At 37.1% G+C, this 20,065-nt stretch overlaps 2 protein-coding genes and 1 pseudogene across 4 annotated transcripts in view; 2 read left to right on the top strand and 1 right to left on the bottom strand.

Moving 5' to 3' along the window:
• Nucleotides 1–743: 743 nt before the first annotated feature.
• On the bottom strand, nucleotides 744–12,591 carry LOC144635831 (NAD-dependent protein deacetylase sirtuin-2-like). Of its 2 annotated transcripts, XM_078494948.1 has the most exons (15): nucleotides 12,454–12,591; nucleotides 12,262–12,333; nucleotides 10,999–11,142; nucleotides 9,103–9,251; nucleotides 8,915–8,971; nucleotides 8,060–8,128; nucleotides 7,279–7,400; nucleotides 6,624–6,685; nucleotides 6,178–6,233; nucleotides 4,834–4,910; nucleotides 4,007–4,061; nucleotides 3,408–3,475; nucleotides 2,639–2,705; nucleotides 2,255–2,336; nucleotides 744–1,419 (listed from the first exon to the last, which is right to left on the bottom strand). In XM_078494948.1, exons 1-15 carry the CDS (start codon nucleotides 12,470–12,472, stop codon nucleotides 1,340–1,342), a joined length of 1,179 nt encoding a protein of 392 aa, XP_078351074.1. In that variant the 5' UTR covers nucleotides 12,473–12,591; the 3' UTR covers nucleotides 744–1,339. The 2 variants fall into 2 exon arrangements, with proteins under 2 accessions (XP_078351074.1, XP_078351075.1); XM_078494949.1 differs by lacking the exons at nucleotides 10,999–11,142; nucleotides 12,262–12,333; nucleotides 12,454–12,591 and adding an exon at nucleotides 9,396–9,414.
• A 73-nt stretch (nucleotides 12,592–12,664) lies between these two features.
• Nucleotides 12,665–20,065, top strand: part of LOC144635787 (uncharacterized) — a 43,242-nt pseudogene continuing 35,841 nt past the window's right edge. Inside the window, exons 1-7 of the transcript XR_013567417.1 lie at nucleotides 12,665–12,791; nucleotides 13,312–13,401; nucleotides 13,640–13,802; nucleotides 15,809–15,913; nucleotides 16,353–17,084; nucleotides 17,932–19,037; nucleotides 19,497–19,661. The product of XR_013567417.1 is annotated as an uncharacterized LOC144635787 (transcript). The remainder of the gene's footprint in view (nucleotides 12,792–13,311; nucleotides 13,402–13,639; nucleotides 13,803–15,808; nucleotides 15,914–16,352; nucleotides 17,085–17,931; nucleotides 19,038–19,496; nucleotides 19,662–20,065) is intronic.
• LOC144635622 (uncharacterized) lies at nucleotides 14,053–14,942 on the top strand. Its single transcript, XM_078494709.1, has 3 exons — nucleotides 14,053–14,067; nucleotides 14,123–14,572; nucleotides 14,604–14,942. The coding sequence occupies exons 1-3, from the start codon at nucleotides 14,053–14,055 to the stop codon at nucleotides 14,940–14,942; spliced, it is 804 nt and encodes a 267-aa protein (XP_078350835.1).

Below are 20,065 nucleotides of genomic sequence, written 5' to 3'. Positions count from 1 at the left end.
AAACATGTTTTAGAACCTCTTTTATATTTTTTACCTGTTCTAAAAGAAAAAAAAATTCATACTTTCAAAGAGACAACAAAAAGTTAAAGTAAGTGTTGGGTAAAATTTGAAATCGCAAATTAGTGTTCAACGAAGTTTTCATGACTATTTCGTTTTCCATTTTGAGAGAGGGCAAAAATTAAAACAAAATAAACTTGGGAGTACCCCCTATGGAAGCAAAGCGTTATATTTAGTGTTTGTATATGGGATTTCGATAACGAATATTAAGAATTTTCAAAAGGTCACGATGGCCATATTGAAATTTCTCCCCTGTGGAAAATGAGTTTTACCAATATGACCACTGACGCTGGGTACCCAGAGTTCAGGTTTCATGAACAGTACGTCAGTACAACTTATTCAACATTAGTGCATTTAATCAAATTATTAATCAATTTATTTCAAGTGGTCGTCGATATAAATACATCGATGTAAATACCTAATTTACGGGTACGCCACTGATGGAGAATAATGTAAATAAAAGTTATCGTCACAGATATAAGTTGAGGTTCAATTTTACTCCCATTACAATCTGGTATTTCCCTTTGTTTTAAATTCTTTGTGATATATTACCTCATAGCCCACAGATTAATTTTCCTGCGCGACCAATTCAAAGATGGCCGAGAAGCGAACAACTGTTCATTTTTCAGACAATCTTTTAGCCTAGGGCATTATCCTCTAATTTACCAGTCGCCTGATGGTGTTTATTTACTAAATACACAAGAACAAAGGAAAATACGAAATTGTACAAACCGTAAAACTGAACCACAACACATGTATTGTCCATTAACAAAGAAACATAACTTTATAACCATTTAATACAAAAATGTAAAATAGCACTATTTTTGACGAATGCCTGGAACATCGTCTTTCCTTAGTTACGTTTTACTGTTATCGCAGTAAATTTAATGATTAAATTTCATCTGTACTCGATCTGGCGTTCTCTGTAAACAAACACAAACCAAACATAACAGATAAATAGTAAACTTAATTATTACATTTCACCTGTACATTAATTCAATGGAGTTCATGTCGGTCTGTTGTCGATTGTTAAATCAGACGACCGCGTAGCGGAAGTCTGCTTCTATAATAATTTGTAACATTCGATTAAAATAGAGATTTTCAAACTAAATTACCACACCGTGGTGTTTTTCAGTATTCTTATTATTCAGCGAGCAGATCTGATTTTGCCTTTGATCGTGTATCCTTGTGAAATTTAATTTGTATTAGAGCAACTGCTCGCCCATTTTATTTATATTTTAAAAGTATGATAACTCGCCGCCTAAGATTTGTGTAATTTTTTCTAAAGGTTGCTCGAGTCCTTGTCCGGCTTCTCTGTTTCACTGTCTTTGCTGGTCGACTTATCAGCCCCTTTTTTCTCACCTGCAACAAAAAGAAATAAACGTGTCTTTAGTGGAACAAAAAAGGAAGAAAAAAAATCTCAGTAATTGACGAGCCCGTAGATACAATCCTTGCATATCTGTAATCAAAGTTTGAAAAACAGCTATTTTTTAGGTAACCGAAATATTGCAGCTTTTGATATTACCCGACGATAGTATCCCCTTCTCTTCCATCAGGAAATACAGTAGAACCCCGGTAACTCGAACTCTGAAGGGAAACGAAAAACCGTTCGAGTTAGCAGGGTTTCGAGCTATCGGGGTAGATTGAATATTTAATTTGCCAAGTTAATAATTGATAGTTTACTGATTTTACAGCACTTCAGTAAACAGCACAGTGCAAATTAAACTTATCTCGTCAGAAACTCTAACACGATCATAAATTCTTAGGATAAGAGTGGAAAAGGCTGTCAAATACGTGATCTGTTTTGTTGCTCTAATCAGTGGGCAACCGTGGCGTCTTGCAAGAACCGGAATTCGAGTTACCGGGGTAAATTTGACCCAAATTTTGATCAAGGGAAACGAAATTTTGTTCGAGTTAGCGGGATTTTCGAGTTATCCGAGTTCGAGTTAACCGAGTAAAAATGACTGAAAAGTGAGTTCAAATCCAAGGGAAATGGAAGTTTGTTCGAGTTAGCGGGGTTGTTCGAGTTATCCGAGTTCGAGTTACCGGGGTTCTACTGTAGAACGAATGAAAGCAAGTATCCTTTCAGTTGCCGGCGGTTCCACCGGATTCTCGGCGAAAAAAGTGCCCCGAAGGCCGAAACATTTATATATATTTTTTAGACAAACAAACTACATACTCTACAAAAGATACAAACCGGTAGATTGTGATTCTTGTTCTTTAGCACTGGCTTCATCAATTCTTTTGTGTTCTGTCTCGACATACTTTAACAGTTCGTCCTATAAGAAAAACAAACAAAGAAAAATACACTGACATTTTAAGTGGATTTCCACTGACGCGTAATTTTTTACGTGCGTGAAAAAAATTAGAGACAATGTATGAACGGCTTGCGTTACGTGTACGCAAGTCGTTCATACATTGTCTCTAAAAAATTTTCACGCACGCAAACGCACGCAAAAAAATTACGCGTCAGTGGAAATCCACCTGCACACTCTATGATTTTCACCACTAGTTTCCATCGTGTTATTTTGCCATTAACTCTCCTCAACTTTCGCAGCCATTTAAATGGGTACACACGCACCTTCCATCCTAGAAAGTCAGCCAAAGCTATACAGCCGTCATCTGTAGTACCTTGCCACATGACATCTCTACAAAAAGAAAAACACGCAGCAATATGAGAACAGCCGTAATAAAATTCGCACTGTGACTCCTCAATAGGGATCTTTAAAGCTGATTATTGTGAAAAACCGCGCTGCATCCCGGGGGTTGGGAGAGGGGGGATTCAGATGACAGGGAAACTTGTCGTCTCACTTAGGGGTGCAAATTTCGGATTTTGGTCTCAAAGTCACCTATGGTGTTCCGGGCAAAACGCTAATATTTTTAGCTGCCAAGGTCTCGTTTTAGGTTTCATGTGAAGAAATATAGAAATATAAATTGTATTTTAAGCATTTTGGTATCTTTTAGGGGCCAAAAAAAGCTTGAGCCACACCCAGATTGGTCTCCTTTGGAGGTTTTATTCAAAATATCCAACGAACACCCCCGTCCGCTTCATATGTCCACGATTTGAGCATGAGTTAGAAATGCTGACAAAGATACCTAGACTGCTCCAGGACGACTTGTTTTTTTACCTTGAAAAAGAGTTTTAAAGTGAGTATAAAGTTCCGGCGAGTTTTTGGCGGGAAAGAACTGGAAGTTGCGACGGACGTGTCATGCTATGGCGGGAAATCATCATTGCATACAACTCGTAGGATAGCGTGCGCCAGATACACAAAGCCTTCAAGCCTTTTGACTAGCTGTCGCGTACATGGTATATAATAAAATAACCATACTTGTTTCTTGGTATTCATTACCTGTAGTTATCCTCGCTATCGAATTGGAATCCACTACTACCGCCCATTAACAACCTGAAGAAATCAGGCTGAAAAAAAGCAAAAAACAAGACGTTTTATATTAAATAGTTACACATACAGATGTAAGATTTGAAAAAGAAAAAACTGACAAACTTGGTTAAATTTGGGCAATTCTGCTGCTACATGTATGCCAGATTGTGCTAAAATCTGTTAATATTTTCATTCAGGAGTCCATGTATCAAAGAAGAAATGTTGGCGTTTGTTCACTGGTAACGCAGACAGGGTTGCCATGAGTTGTATGTTAACCTTCAGAGGAATCAGCAACCCTCCAAGTTTATTTTTTTTTCCTTAGTGGCCATTTGGCCACCAACTGTTCAAGTTTGGTCGCCAGTGAAAAATATTAGTCGCTAAATTGAGCTCACGCTTTCAATCCTTCTTCTCAATTTTAGTCGCCAGGCTGGCGACTTCAATTAAAATTTAGTCTCCAGCTCCAAAATTTTAGTCACCATGGCGACTAAAATGGTCTTAACTTGGAGGGTTGGAATGGCAGATCAATGTCTCCTAAAAGTGACGGCAAAAAAATATAAAATTCATTGTACCTGATTTCCACATTTCTCTTTATTTATTAACAATCTTGGAGTTGTCTCTGGAACTCTAAACACAATGCAATCAACAGTTTAAGATAGTCCTATCACGATTAGAAACAAATGCTAAAAAATGTAATTTAATTAAATATACATGAAAAATTTTCGATATGAAGTAATAAAATTTATGTAGCAATGCACTGAGATTCCATACTAATAATGTAGCTCAAGAGAAGTCTATGAAGTGTCTGATTGATGTTAAATCTTCGTGTGCAAATAGAACCAAACCAATAAGACACACGTAATCTCTGTAGAGATTAAGGTCCTTAGTTTCAAGTCATAGACCCTTTCTTAAGTGGGGAAAGAACAGTTAGAGCTCAGTACATGAATAGGGATGTCAGTTTACTCAGCTGGCTAAATGGGCCATATCACTGACAAAATAGGCCAATTTTTAGCACGTTTGTTGTTCATAATCCATCACACGGCATTCATGGAAAGCAGGCATTTCTTTTATTACAATTAATTATCACATCCTTTCTTAATATCATTGTAGACGACTAATGCAATTTAAATTTATTATGTAAAATAGGTATTAAGTAATTTTAAATAAGTAATATGTAGTTTAAGTCCTGATGATTTTACCGTGTTGAAATAAAGGTTAAATAAATTTTAATCTTTCTTCTCTGCAACCTAACCATCCATGTTTATTTTGGATTTATTATTACTTTTCTTTTACCAAAGAAAACCATTATTTTTGAGGTTCGTTCAATTTGAAATTAATTTTTTATGCCAGAAAAAAGACTTAAAATATTGCGACACTGCTCCTTTAAAGTGATTCTCACCTGTCTACTAAGGAAGCAAATGGCTGCACAACCAATGAAGTACCCATCACTATCAGAAGGTCACATTTGGGCATATCCTGGACAGATCAAGAACAAAACATATTCAGGATTGCAAAGCAAACAATAGACAATAATTTTCTTTGAAGGGGGTTATGGTCATGAACTTGCCAGTCTGCGCACTGGGTTTCTTTTATGTGCCAAAAACATGTTCATGATCTATCATCAAACTTGGCAAGAGACAGAGTGCGGTAGGAGCATACATTTTGTTTTCATTGCGAGTCTCTTAGGTTTGTGATTAGTGCCAAAGAAACAATGTTCAGTACTCTACAGAGGCATGTCTTAGGATGCGTTTCTTTGGGAAAAATCCAAATCCGGATTCTTGATCCAAAAACGGATTTTGCGTTTCTTTACCTATATCCGAAAATGGATTAATCTTGGATCAATGATCTGAAGAATCCACACTTCGAGTGGATACATCAGATCATATCTGAATCCGGATTTTTAGGATTCATGATCCGTGCGTTTCTTTGGGAAAGGATTCGAAAAAAGTACCTTGGCCCAGCGGTCTTTGCTGTGAAAATACAGGTTCGCTCTTTGTAAACACTGCCATACGGAAAGTTTTAGGCGGTTATTTCGATCAAAATACAAAAATATTTCACGATAAAAGGAAACGGTAGCTTCAGATAGGTATGTAGTATCATTTTAAACGGGATACAGGTTTTCTAGAACAGCCAGTGTGTGCCTACGGAAGTTGTATCCTTTTGAAATTGTCACGAGTGAAATTTGCACTGATCATTTCGCAATCATTCTTCGCTCTCAGATGCTTTCTCGCCACATTGTGCTTAACACTAAAGAAGATCTACTTCGACGTGTGGTTTTTGTAAAAGATTTTGTATGCTTAAATTATTTTAGCTAGGATACATTCGACGAAAAATAAATTTGTGCTGATATTTTATGTTCTGTGCGAAATGTGTTTACGGGGTTGTCATGGCAAAAAATCCGTTTTCGGATTCTTCGTTTCTTTGGGAGCAAAGTATCCGTGTGATCTGAGATCAATGATCCAATTTTGGATTTTCCCAAAGAAACGCACCCTTAGTACATGCATGATAGAAGTAGTAACTTACTATAAAATAAGAATTAACTGACTAGCATTATAGGTCTGCAATGCATGCAAAGGGCTATGCAGTTGTAGCCCTTTGCATAGATTGCAGGCCTCCGAGCCAAGAGCTAAGAATCTTTAGATATTCATTATGTGCAAATCATACATCACAGGTCTATGTGTGTACAGGTCTTGTATGTTAAATTAAACATCGATAAAACATTTATAACAACAAAAATAACCACCTGAGGAAGGCACTTGTGAAAGACATCTGGCAAGGATTCACCAAAAAATACTATGTCTGTATAAAAGAAATCAAGAATTTAATAAGAATAACAGATGCCAGTGGTAGAGTGGCCTGATGTGTTATTTCTTGGGTGGCTCATGATATAAAGGGTGGAGAATTGTAAATTTGAGACTTGGTGACACCAACATCTTTTCTGCAAGCCTGAGACCTTCTTAGCCTTCCAAAAGAAACAAGACTCTATAGCAGCATTGCATTGGTGGGCGACATGAAATTTGACTAAAATTCTGCAAGACATGTATTTTTTTGAAAGACCTTTTGGCCCCCATGACATGATATAAAACATCAGTCAGAGTTTCCTGCAGCCAGCCAGTGACATGTTTTCAAGTTCTAATCAATCTCAGTGCACTGGTTTCACAATTATTTATAGATTTTGATTCTTCCAACCTGGTTTAACAACTCCTCCACAGTCAGGGCATTCTGGAACCTTGTCTGCAAACACTTCATCTGGAAGCAAAAAATACACAGCAATGTTCTTCAAAGAGAACCAAAAACTAAACAAAATACAGTTAAACTTCTTTAAGCAGCCACCTTTGGGAAAATGGCAAGTGGCTGCTTGATAGCTATTCATCAAAAATTACTGGCAACATAAGGAGCAGTAGAAAATGTCTCATATCTGCATAATTTGGACAATAAATTTATAATTCACTGTGACATCTGAAATTTATCAACTGATAAAGATCAAATATTTTTGATTAAAACGCCTTTTACATTGTTTTTTTTTCTAGCATTATTTAAGGTATTTAAGGGCCTGCCAGGGGGGGGGGGGTCCCATGTTGCTTGACTGTCTAAATTTAAAAATGTCCCATGTTGCTGTTTCATTGCACTTGATCCCGTTGCTGTCGGTTGTTGAATTGAAGGAAAATTGCTTGTCCTCGTCAGAATTTAAGTTTTTACCAAAAGGGTTGTCGTTTGTCGTGACTTTATTTTATGTGCTGTTGCTACTTTCTGGGCCGTGTTGCTTGTTGAAATTTACCCTGGAAGGGCCTCTTATTTTGTGAATAGATTTTTGTTATGATTATAATTCTAATGTGCTTTAGCTTTAACCCATTCATGAGTGTATTCCTTTCTACAGCCCAAACAGTGTGCTGTGTGAAATGATCCATGTGCTTCAACAAGTTTCTCTTCTGGAAGGCCAGCCACACGTTCTAGGGTGTCAATATTCTAAAAATAAAATATTATGATAATGCAAGGGCCGGCATAAGTCAAGCGTGGAATAATACTGACTGGCTCATTAATAGATGTCAATGATTAATTAATTAATTTACAATATCGACAAACAAACAAACAGTCCACTGTAGATTTGTTTCTTGATAATTATTGTTAATTTATTGATTAATGAACAGTTTTTGAGAAACAAACTCCCCTCTGTGTTGTTTTCACCCTGCTACAATACTGACAAAGTTTTTGGTTACAACAATGAGTGAATAAATATTCCCCTAGAGGCCTACATGTAGATGCCTAGATACCTAGCCCAGCCTTGTGCTCTTAGGATCGATAAATTTTAAAAATGTACGTACACTCATATATACGCGCATGGAATCCCTGTGATGGGTGTGGCCTTATTTGGCAACAGGAGTCGCAAAATTCCTTTAAAAAATAATTCCCACTTATTATTGAACTCAGAGCTGATTCAATGCTGGCATAGTTTAATAGTAGAAGTCTTCCTCTACCAACTATGAAGCTGGTTTTTATGATCTACATGTATATTATTATAGATGCCATAACATGCTATACCAGATTTAAGCAAGCAGGTCAATGATTATAAAAATATATTTAATACATATTAATTTTCAATGAATTTATAACATCAGCCATTTTACCTGAGTGTAATTGCGTAGTAATAACCCTTTGTCATTTAAAAACTTGATAAAATAGTGTGTAATTGTAGGCTGTAGGTTAAATGAAAATGTAAAATCATTAAAACTTTGAATTCAAAACACCTCAAATAGTCAGAAGTATTAATTTCTAGCATATTTAATAATAATTATAAAATTATAAATATAAAAATTGTATACAGCATGATAAATTTTTGCATTTAATAGAAACTCAAATAAAAATCCAAGCTCCAAGTGGGATTTGAACCCAAGACCCAGTCTGTGATCTAGTCGGATGCTCTTAGAACCACTGAGCTACTGGAGACTTGATCCATGGTGAGCAAGGGTGAAATGTGGGTCTTGACTAGAACCCCATCACACAGACACATAGTCAAATCAAGACAGGCACGGCATATGACTAATAATTGCATCGCGCAGTCGCATTAAAGCATATCTGAGATGCAACTATCCAACCACCAAGTGAGTGTTTCTGAAGAAATACGGCATGATAATATTTTTCATTAATAGAAACTTGGAAAAAAAAATCCGAGCAACAGGCTACAGATGGGATTTGATCCCATCTGGAGTTTCTATTTAATGCAAAAATTTATCATGCTGTATTTCTTCGGAAAGAGTCAAAAAAGTTTATGTAATGAAAATTAATAAATTGGTTGAAAACTGCAACAGCCCCTTTTTTCTTTGTCTGTCTTTCCTCTCACATTTTTTGTTCACTTCATGCTTCATGGTTTAAGAAAAAAGAGGAGGACATTTATAGTTGAAAACTACATTTTCAGAAAATATTAATAAGATAATTTTAATTCCATTGATATTGGCTCCACTGGTGGGCTTTATTGTACTTACTTTGAATTTTCCAGGGTAAAGCTCCTTAGCTAATGTGAAGAATGGTTCTGGGTTTGACTATTGATTGAACAAAACAACAAATTGATAAACTGTTTATAATAATAAATACATGTCTATTATTTCCAAGAAAGTAAAATAAAGGCAGCTAATGTCAGTGTTTTGTTAATAAACAGACTTGCTTAGCTTACCCTGAAGAAACTGATCTCAAATACTGCCTGGGGACGTGGTAAGTCATATTTTTGCAGGTTGTCATACAGACCAGTGCCCGGAGATCTGAAGTCCGGAATTCCTGCTGCAGTCGAGATGCCTGCTCCAGTCATGACAATGATATTTTTACCTACAGGTTAATAATCAAAGGAGACACAAATATTATGACCAGTGCTATAATGCTATAATCAGTTGCAAAACTGTTTGTGAATATTTTCCCAAAACAATGCGTATCCATACAAAACATGCCCACATTTAAAAAACAACAACTTACTTTGATTTTGACCAAGCAACTATTTGTGAGAAGAAGCATTGGACGTTCGACGGAATGGACGAGTATCACATTGATTGCGATATTCATCAATTCCATCCAGGCCAAATGCAATAATTCAGGCACTTTAAGGAAAAAAATTGACCCAATAGGACACCTATTGAACATGTAGGAAACAAAGAAAGTACATAACAATATAGTACCGGTATGTGTATATGAGATGAAACATTAATCATAGCCTACAAACTAACCAGGTCTAGGTAAAAGGATGTTTAAATTTCTTGTATGCTACTCACACAGTTCATATGCTTCAACCAGTTGAAACTGTTTGAATATTTTCCCAAAACATTCCTCATCCTTACAAAACATGCTCACATTTAAAAAACGACAACATACTTTGATATTGACCAAGCAACTATTTTGGAGAAGAAGCATTGGACGTTCGACGGAATGGACGAGTATAACATTAAATGGGATATTCATCAATTTCGTCCAGGCCAAATGCAATTGCATCCAGGCCAGTTGCAAACAACAACTTACTTTGATTTTGACCAAACAACTACTTGTGAGAAGAAGCATTGGACGTTCGACGGAATGGACGAGTATAACATTAAATGCGATATTCATCAATTCCATCCAGGCCAAATGCAATAATTCCTGACAGGCACTTAAAAGAAAAAAAAAATTGGCCCAGTAGGACACCTACATGTAGTGTACATGTAGGAAACAAAGAAAGTATTGTGTATATGACAATAAAGTGTGTGTATATGAGATGAAACAAAATCATAGCCTACAAACTTACAAGGTCTAGGTAAAAGGATGTTTAATTTTTGGTATGCATATTGCTCAATAAATTACCAGTATTCTTGCCTCCATTAGGGATAACGTTAGGATTTGGTCTAAAACAATTTGACATATTGATGATAACTTCTATAGAAATCAGGGTTGTGTTTTGGGATGGTGTTAATTCAATTTATTCACTTAACAATTATAAGTAACAACCATAAGTACCGGTATGACATTTCTAAGTCCAAAGGTCCTTCAAAACAACCACTTTCGCACCTACAATACTAGAAACTTTCATTTCTTACATCTACCTTATAATTTGTCAAACAAATGTTAAGAAATTTTCTGTTTTTCCAAGGTCCCAAATTCAATAACTCCCTTAACAGCGAAATCACCAACACTAATTCAATATGTTCTTTTAAAAAAGCCCTTAAAATAATAATACAAACTATGAAAAAATTATATTTTCTACATTACTATTTTTACTTATTAAGCAACTTAATCCTATGCTACCAACCAATTTAATTATTTGTTAAGTCAACTTAGTTAACTGAGGAGGCCAAAACATGCATAAGCTTTGTACTAGTTTCTTTTCGGTCTCCCCACCACTTTTTCTTTATAAATTAATTAAATTACTTTATCGTATTCTTCTTTGTTATTACATGTATGGCAAATGAATAAAATAAAACAAAATCTTAGTTGTCTTTCAAGTGGAGGGGGAAATAGGCATACTTTAGTTAAGAGAGATGCCAAAGAGATGTCGCAGGCTACAGACTCCTCCTGATGGCAAATACAATAGGCCTTCCAACTTAATACTCACACTGCCCTTTCTTGATGTAGTTTGCAACTCCTTCAAATGTCACATTCTCTAATAACTGTTCTGGCTTTTCTTTTTCTGGTAAAGTCTCATCACTTGATTGCAGTTTAAACTTGGCCAGTAATTGTTGCAAAAAACCCAGTGAGGCTAAATTTAAATTGAATACAATAGAATTAGTAACAGGTGTAATGTTTTGCTTACTGTTGCCAAGTTAGCATGACTGGCAATGTGCTCACTTGGAAATAATGGAAGAATCAGATTAATAAAGAAGTTAATTGCATAGTGTACCTTTACATGAAATTTTGGCGACACGTTAATTTCGTGAATTTCGCGATTCCAAAAAAATCGCAAAATTAAATTGACGCGAAAAATAAGTGTCGCGAACATAACATGACACGAAAATTAAGTGACTCACATACAATAATCAAGAAAGAATAAGTTTAGTGCCACTGAATGAAGGAATCTTCAATGTAAATGGATGTTGTCGTCAATTGACTCAAGAACAATAACTCATGCACGTACAAGCATGACCTACTTGTAGACATAGTGGGAACTTTGCTGTTGCTATTACTGAGATTTAGTCCCGTCCTTGCGTTTTTGTTAATTTTGACGTTATTGTTCCTTTGATGAAGTCGTTTTATTTAATTCAAGGGCATGTTAAATAATACTGCCACAGAAATGTATATTGTGTCTTACTCAAAAACGCAAAATTAAAGTGATTCAAAGTACAAAATTTCCGCAAAATCACGAAATTTAAGTGTCGAAATATGCACACCTCAAAATCGCGAAATTAACATGTCGTGAAAATTTCATGTAATAAGTTACATGATAATTGTCTAGAAAGGTGTAAGTCTGGCCTATTATGTCACTAGCTACATTAAGCTCTGGATACAGAAATAACATTTGAGCTCTCATTCTGGCCATCAAATACATCTCATTTTTTTTAAGAAACAGACTGTACTCTCATGGTACACTCTGGTCTATGTGTATAATTATAACCTGGGAGGAGGGGGAGAGTGGGGGAGGGGCGGGCCGGAGGGAGGTACTCGGCAGAAAACTGAAAGGGGTGATGGTAACAGACTGGCCATATCAATATTGTGCATAAAGAGATAGGCAAATCTGCTGATCTTTGTTCTTTCAGTTTCTTGGCCAATTCCGTCAATCTGCCAGTATTTTCGTTAAAATCTGAATCCGCATTACTTGAAAACCACATGGTAGATGGATGGATGAATGATGGATGATACTACAGTACTAATCGATACTAACGTCCATCCTCTCCCTGTTTGTCTTCTTCCTGTCCTCCTATGGCTCCATCACTGTTTTCAGGTGGAGGTTTATCTGCAGTTCAAAGAAGTTTTAATTGTATGACATAAGACACCTTGATTGCATGTGAAAAGGAGGAAAAATCTTGTATAGGAAGCACCTGATTATTAAATTCACACACAAATAACCATTCACCTTCTTCGTTGGAAGACATGTCTGACCTCAGGTTTGAAAGATGCTCTGTACTTCAACTTTCGAACACAACAGGCATCTATATAATCCACTATACATAAAAATTTCACGGTTTTTGACTGCACCTGATTTCCGCATGCAACTTCGACAAGGCGTTGCTAAAGAGCGTTCAATGACCGCGTCAAGGACTGGGACGTTCTGTTTACCATATATGGTATATGTTCTGAGATTTGGAAAAATGGCGGATGGAATGTTTTGGTAAAGACAACTGCACATCAAGAAAAGACAAGTACATTTTCTTCTGGGACGTTTACCAATCTGTGTATTTGTCATGTTTTAAGGTAAGAACGTTACTTTGAGAGTATTTTGGTTGCGTGATACATTATGATCGCACGAAGCTGGGCTGGTTGGCCGTGGCAACGGACGCGATCAGTGCTCGTGATGAAATTTATTAAAAGTTTATATTAAATAAAGCTTATATAATCCTGAACTGTTTGTTTATGAAAGTCCTGTAATTATTATGTTAAACTACAAATATGCGGGTTATTGCCGTCCCTTTAATTTGAACCTAAAAAGTAACTCGTAGCAAGCAGAAAGCAAGCTTTCTTGGCGGTTTCTTGTAGGTAGCAACATTGCCCAAACTCAGCTGTTTTTCGATATGCCGGTCACCTCGCCACCAAACAATCTCGCCACCAACCAACTCGCCCCCAAGCGAAGTCACCTCGGCTCATGGATTAAAGAACGAAGAATACACCAGTTTTGGTGGCGCGTTGGTTGGTGGCGAGATTCCCTGGTGGCGAGATGACTGGATACCTTTTTCATATACTTATAAGCATGAATTTTTTCCACAGCCTGTCACAGGTATGACACAATGAAAGCTTCCAGTACAGCTGAAAGACCTGGTTTATTTGATGCTAATTTTGTTTCCCATTTGACTTCTAGCCAGCAAATGTAAGTAAACTCAAAACGTTTCTATGAAGTCTAAAATGTAGCAACTGCAGTACTTGAATACAGTATATTTCGGTCAGCTGTCTGGGACAGTTGTATTGTCCATTAGGTCACAATGCCCCCGGCTCCCACACATTTCTGATTTTGTAAAATCATAACTCTCACATTTTTACTGTACAGCTACATGACTGTATACTTTATACAATTCTGTGCTCTTCACAATGTTTTTTTTTTTATGCAGAAGTAAACTGGAAGCAAATAGGTTAGAAATTCAATGGAAGAAAATTTGTGACCATGAAAAAAGGAGCAAGGAAAGAAACAGAGAGCTGCTTAAAGATTTTGAAAGGGTGGAACAACATGCTGCTTTATTGGCTGTGAAAACAGAAAGGCTTAAGGTCTACAAGGTACCTCCAGACCATCCTATGCCAATTTATGTGTATGTTGTAGTTCAATTTTTACCTTTGGTTTATATTTTTCAAACCAGTTCAGTTTTTTTGAACCAGTTTATTTTTTTAAACCAGTTTATTTATCAACTGTCTGAAAAGGGCTTTCATCTTTTGGGGTGTGGTGAAAAATAGGGGCACTCTTAGTACCTCATCAGCAGTTTTGTTGATAAGTGGTGAAACATAAACATATTTAGTGTGATGATCTATGATGTTCATTGCCCATGTGTGTGGCATTGGCATGGACAGTTTCTGAAATCCATTAAGTCAATCTCCAAAAGAGAAAGAAAACCAGGAGAGTGAAGAGGCTTTTCTACCTTTTTTACACATGTGGTTTCCCAAAAAAGATTCTTTGTGACAATGGAAAGGAGTTCAAAAACAAAAAAATGGAAACATTCTGCCAAGAAAATGGGATCAAGTTAGGACATGGCTCTCCTCGTACTCCAACAACCCAGGACGTTAACGTTGTTGAAAGATCAAACAGGTCATGGAAAGAGGACATGAGGGCGCTAATAATCTCCACAAATAAAGAAACCAGCAAGTGGTGTGAGTCTACCAGGGAAGCTGCCTATGTGAGAAATATTTCCTACCACCGTGCTATCAAGCAGAGTCCTTATGAGGCAGTTTATGGCATTAAGCCACATAGGGAGCAGCTCTCCCCTTCAATGGCACCTGACGAGGAAACTGAAGTTGAAGCCCCAAGTACTACACACATGGAGACAGATGAAACTGCCCAATCATCTAATGAACAGGTCAAAGAAGCGCAAAATGATCAATGAAAGTCAGGAACAATATAACACGAAAATGAAGAAACAAACAAGGCAGCAGAGCTTGCGAAAGAAATCTTTCAAAGTGAATGACATGGTGTCCATAAAGATTGATAAAGTTGATAAGATAACACCCTTGCATCCAAATTTGCTCATTGGAAAAATCACAGCCATCGAAAATAGCCATGCCAAAGTAGTCACTCAATTTGGCCAAATTGAAGGGTATATGGCAACCACTAGACTGGAACCATGCACAGCAACAGGAGTCCAATTAAATTATGATAAAGAAATTACATTTTCAGCTGCTCGTAAGGTGGCACATAATTTCAATTGAAACTTGCTTACTATGGACGCATTATAGACAGAACTCGAATAATTTGAACATTGAAAGTTATTTATTATGAACTCATCTTGAGATAAATATTTATAGACTTAGATGTACTTTGACTTTAATACTTTCTACAAAAAATGGAATTTGTTTTGCATTTTGTTAGCATGTAAAATATTTATGATTTGCATTATTGTTTGAATAAACACAAAAATCAAATGTCTAAACACCTGTTGCTTTTAGTGACTGGCTGAAAAAGCATAGGGTGACTTAAGTGTGTAGTGCCCCTAAACTCAAATAAAAGCTAACCGCAAGCAAACTGAGTGCTTAACCCTAATCACTAAACTGAGTGCTTAACCCTAATCACTAAACTGAGTGCTTAACCCTAATGACTCAAATATTAAGTGGTTAACCCTAATAAGCATATACAACGGCCCTAATGTCAGACACTGCAGAGCCTCAGTCTTGGTAAAGAAGCATTACTGCAAATGTTAACTCTACTGTGTGATAGCCATAGTCATTTGAAAAAATTGAAACCAGTACAAAAAAATGAAACCAGTTTAAAAATTTCAAACTGGTTTGAAAAAATTTAAACCAGAGGTAAAAATTAAACTACAACATGTACATACCATTTAGTACAAATATGTAAATGTTGTAAAATGCAAGTCATCCAATCTAGCAGCTAGGTAACGAAGATTCAAAATTAAACAACGTCTTTAACAATCATTTGCTGTCACTTGCATCGTTATTGTCTTTGTCAGTTTGCTTGCATGAACAAACATGTATATCACTTTCAGATGAATAAAACTGTAAAGTTCATTATAGGGTATGTATTGTTTTTTTTTCTTTTCCTGCAAATGTGGAACTTACAGCAACAATATGAAAATTACATCAATAAGATGTACCCAAGGTGGAATGAGGAGTTGGAGAATTATAGACTAAGTCAAGAGCAAAGCAGAAATGCCCCAACTAGAAGTGTAAGTAATTTAAATTTTTTATTTTACAGTGATGTTTAGCTACTATGGTACAGTACAGTGTAGTGCAGTACAGTACTTGATACTGCCATTTAATATGTTTAATTCTTTGGGTGGCTAAATGTTTAGAAAATTGCATGAACTTATGTGTGAAATTATTAATTTTACATGTAAGCTTACATTTTGTTAACAGTATCTGCAAGTTTTGGCAAAATGGAGTGGCATGTAGTTGGCAACTTTGTTTGTTTGTTTGTTTTTTTTTTTGTTTTACATTGATGGGAAAGAACACCAGTCCTGTAGATTGAAAAAAGATTAAACTTCTAATTTTAAAAATATATGTGTACACATTTACAGCAACTGCATAAAAGTCAATTTATTTTTTTTTTCACAGGTTTACCATCCAATTATTTACAAGTATTTAAAACTTAATATATTCTTTTAGGTATTAGGTGCACCACAGATACCCTCGTCATCCCCTTTGAGAACTGCTAGGCTAGAGCCACACTTTACTGGGAACACCCTGTTGTCAAGCACACCAGCTCACCCTGCTGGCCCAATACCAACAGTGTACAACAGATCTCCTCCACAAGCAGGTTACCCTGTCCATCAACATAAGAGTCATCTTCAGGATCCTTATGGTGAGTTCTCTTACCAGGATTCATCTCACATGTATGGCCACAGTAATATGCCACCATCCGGACATTTGGCTTCTGACAGCAGATGGCAAACTCCTGCTTATTATGACTCACATAGAAATTTTGATGGCAGGCTAAATCAAGGTCAGTTTGAGGCAAGCAGTAGAGAGCCGCAAAATGTCTACTATAGGTCCCCAGATCGTTATACAGCATCACCAGGTGGCCTGTTTTATGATAGAGGACCACATACTGGAGAGTTTCCAAGGAATGCTCCACCAGATTCTAGGTACATGCATCCTGATATTCCTCAGGGAGCAAGACCAGCAGCACCTTATGAACCCAGGACAGAGTTACAAAGGACATACCTCGGCCACAGACAACAACCGGGACCTTATGTTCAGAATGGACACCATGGGCATCATTATGATGGAAGTCACGGTGGTTACAAAGGTTATGAAGATCAGAGGCCAGCTGGGTTTGAACCACACAGAATGGAGAGAGGCATTGTCAATGGCAGGGATGAACCTCATGTTGACAAGGTTTGTTTTCAGTGATACTGACAAATTCATGTATTTTAGAATGTCTGGTTATTGCTTTGGCTCTGTGAATATTTTGGGCAGGCTTTTAGCCAGGTGGGAGTCCAGGAGTCCTATGGAGGGCCACTTTTCAGAGAAAATTAATAAGAATAACTGTATGCAGATGTTTTTCAGCAAATTTGGAAATCTTAAGATATCTTTGCTCTCATAACTGCAGAAAAACACCTTGAATGCCCCTTAGGCCCTCCCATGGGTTCAAAGTCAGACCTTATAAAAATTAATTTTTTGACTCCCACTTTTTAAATCCTGGCTAAAAGCCTGATTTTGAGGATCTTCAAATGACATTCAAAAAATGAATACTTATTGAAGGAAATTATTGCTTGTGTTTTACTTCATTAACATAAATTAGCCCAAATGAAGTTATATGTCCTGATGAAGGTCGGAAATTCATGAATGCAATTGACACAAAAGTTAGCACTTTTTATCATGATGAAAATGGAGCAAAATGGAACAGAGCCATTTCGTTTGATATATGTGGAACAAACAAAGATACTTCTGAAAATGAAGTGAGACTAGAAATCTTGCAAAAGACCAATTTGAAGATTTAAATAAGCAAACGTAGAAATCTGGTGTTAAGGTAAATATCACTAAAGGTTGAATCCAGTGTTGCTAAGAACTAAATACTCAAGTTTATACACACTTTCCTTTGCATGTAAAGCTTTCCACTTTTCTCTGGAGGAGAAGAGTTTTAAAACATACATAGTATTTACTATGTGCCCATCTAAAAGTAATTAAACTAAAACTGATACTAATATAACTTTGATTTGAATAATTTTTTCACTTTATTCAGCAAACTTTTATGAGTGGTTTACCAACAAAACCTGTTATGGCAAATCGCCAGGATACTGCTCAAGATACAAAGCACCTGCCACCAGAAACCTATCCAGCTAATCAACCATTTGCCCCCCCTGAAAAACCTTTGGAAAGAAGCATTCCTATGTCAGGTTTCCCAGATCCTTCGCTATCGTCAACGGTCATTGAGACGTCATTGGGAAGTAACAATGTTGGCAATCAAGATACCAAAGAAGATGAATCTGTTACATCGCCAACAACATCCCATGCCACTCCAAACGCAGTTACAGAGAAACCAGAGAAAGAAAACTTACTGAAACATCAAGGTCTACCAAGCGATGACGTAACTCATACTGAGTTGTCAGAAAAAGCTCGAAAACTTGACCTGGAACCTGCTAAATCAGTGGAGATTCCAGATTATGGAGAAAAAGAGAGGACAGAAGTTGATTTGGAAGATGTAAAGAATGAGAAACTGAAGGATGAAGTGCCACTGGCGCCTCAAGAGTCAAATAAGTTGAAAGAGCTGAGTGATGATGAAGATGAAGAAGAAAGCTTGGATTTAAGTGATCTTAGTCTACCAGATGGCAACGAAAAAGGAGGATTGTCTTATATACCTTCACAGCTTAGTAAACAGGAGAAGGAGAATATCACGGTATTTCGCAGGGATTCAGAAGTTTCCGCTGGTCCCAGTAACCCTGTTGCAGTACCTGATGCTACAAAGAGTGTCACTGAAGACATTAGTGAGGATATCCCAAAGTCTGTCACTTTGGAAGGTGACGAAGATTTTGGTGATGTTCCCATCCGTGATGAAGGCAAAGAGATACTCTCAAGCAGTGGTGAACAAGTTGCAGAACAACACAAGATGTTGGATGTTAGTAACGATGTAAAAGATGAAGCAGAAGAGGATATAGATGAGGTGTTGGCTGAAGATGAAGCAGAGGTATCTACACAGAAGACAGAAAAAGAGAAGGCACCATCAGTGAGTGTAGATGGTTTCTTGTGTCTTCTGCAAGCTGTTGATGCTGATGTTGAGGTGTCCTTTAGTCCAGAGGCTCTGTATCATAGCCCTCGCTGCAGTCCAGACACTCGAGAAGAGATAACCAGGTAAGTCAGTCACATGTAATTGAGTATGAAAAAAACAGTATCACGATCCTCTTCGGCAGTTCAGTATTATGAGAGAGACATCAATATTTCGTGGTGTTTGTTACTGATGAAGGGATTTAGTTGCAACCTATGTATCAACAACTTCCGACAAGAAACATTTCTTAGTTATTATCCAAAAAGCTCATGCACTAAAGGCCGTTAGAATAGTGAAAGATGAATCTGTAGTTTATTATCCACACGAGCCTTTGGACGACTGTGTGCGCAAGGGATGTATTGACGTTTTACCGGGAGAAGGCAGTACGTGATTGCGTTTTCCCTCCCGCCAATTGACGGACGTGGTACCTTTATATGGTGGAAAACCATTGAACTGCCTTTCGTCATATTAATATCCCTGATCCTGATCGATCCTGGGGCCAAAATTATTGTCCGTGCTTAGCTTCGTTTTTTTCTTTTGTAAAGAGCTGCAGAGGTTGGCGATAGTCTTCAGTCCTTTGATCCAAACACGGTGAGCATGATTGCCCTCGATGAGTTGCCACTTTTGGTGTCCAGCTCCCCCGCTGGTTGCCTCATTCCAGACCGAGTGTTTTCAGAAGATGCTTCCTGTGAAACAGAGAAAGAGCTGAGGTGAGAAAACAAGCTTAGAAATACTGTATAAGGCTTTGTAATTAATTTCCGTGTGCGAGTGTGTTTCATTTATCTTTGAAAACATTTCAATTAAATGCACTGGAAACCAAATAAGAGGTTTTAAATTCATGAAAACTATCCGGTAGGGAAGCCGGGAGCCTGGGACTGCAAGTATCTCGATTCCCGCCAAAAGTACCAACTGCGTCTCGGCTCCCGCCAAAAGTGCCACCCGCGTCTAGATCCCTGCCAAAAATTCAGTCTCGGCGAGAATTTTCACCAACACGTCCACCAACACAGTAAACCGATAAAACTACCGATTTTTGAAAAAAACATGTAGTGTAGTAGCTTAAAAAAGGACTTTTCGGTCAAGGCAGAAACAGTGAAAAGATAAGAGACTGTAATGG

This window comes from Oculina patagonica, chromosome 13 (assembly GCF_052425735.1).
Source record: "Oculina patagonica isolate OP01 chromosome 13, crgOcupat, whole genome shotgun sequence".
NCBI lineage: Eukaryota > Metazoa > Cnidaria > Anthozoa > Scleractinia > Oculinidae > Oculina > Oculina patagonica.
The sequence above is the reverse complement of the archived record's forward strand: the minus strand, read 5'-3'. Positions and strand labels throughout refer to the sequence as shown.

Bases quoted from the DNA above. Each gene is read 5' to 3' on its own strand.
- LOC144635831 (XM_078494948.1), bottom strand. The intron at 7,401-8,059 runs GTAAAATGGCTG...TTTTATTTTTAG, and splicing joins TACTACGCAATTACACTCAG to AATATTGACACCCTAGAACG. The intron at 1,420-2,254 runs GTTTGTATCTTT...TTTTTGTTGCAG, and splicing joins ACAAGAATCACAATCTACCG to GTGAGAAAAAAGGGGCTGAT.
- LOC144635622 (XM_078494709.1), top strand. The intron at 14,573-14,603 runs GCCCAATCATCT...AGGTCAAAGAAG, and splicing joins ACATGGAGACAGATGAAACT to CGCAAAATGATCAATGAAAG.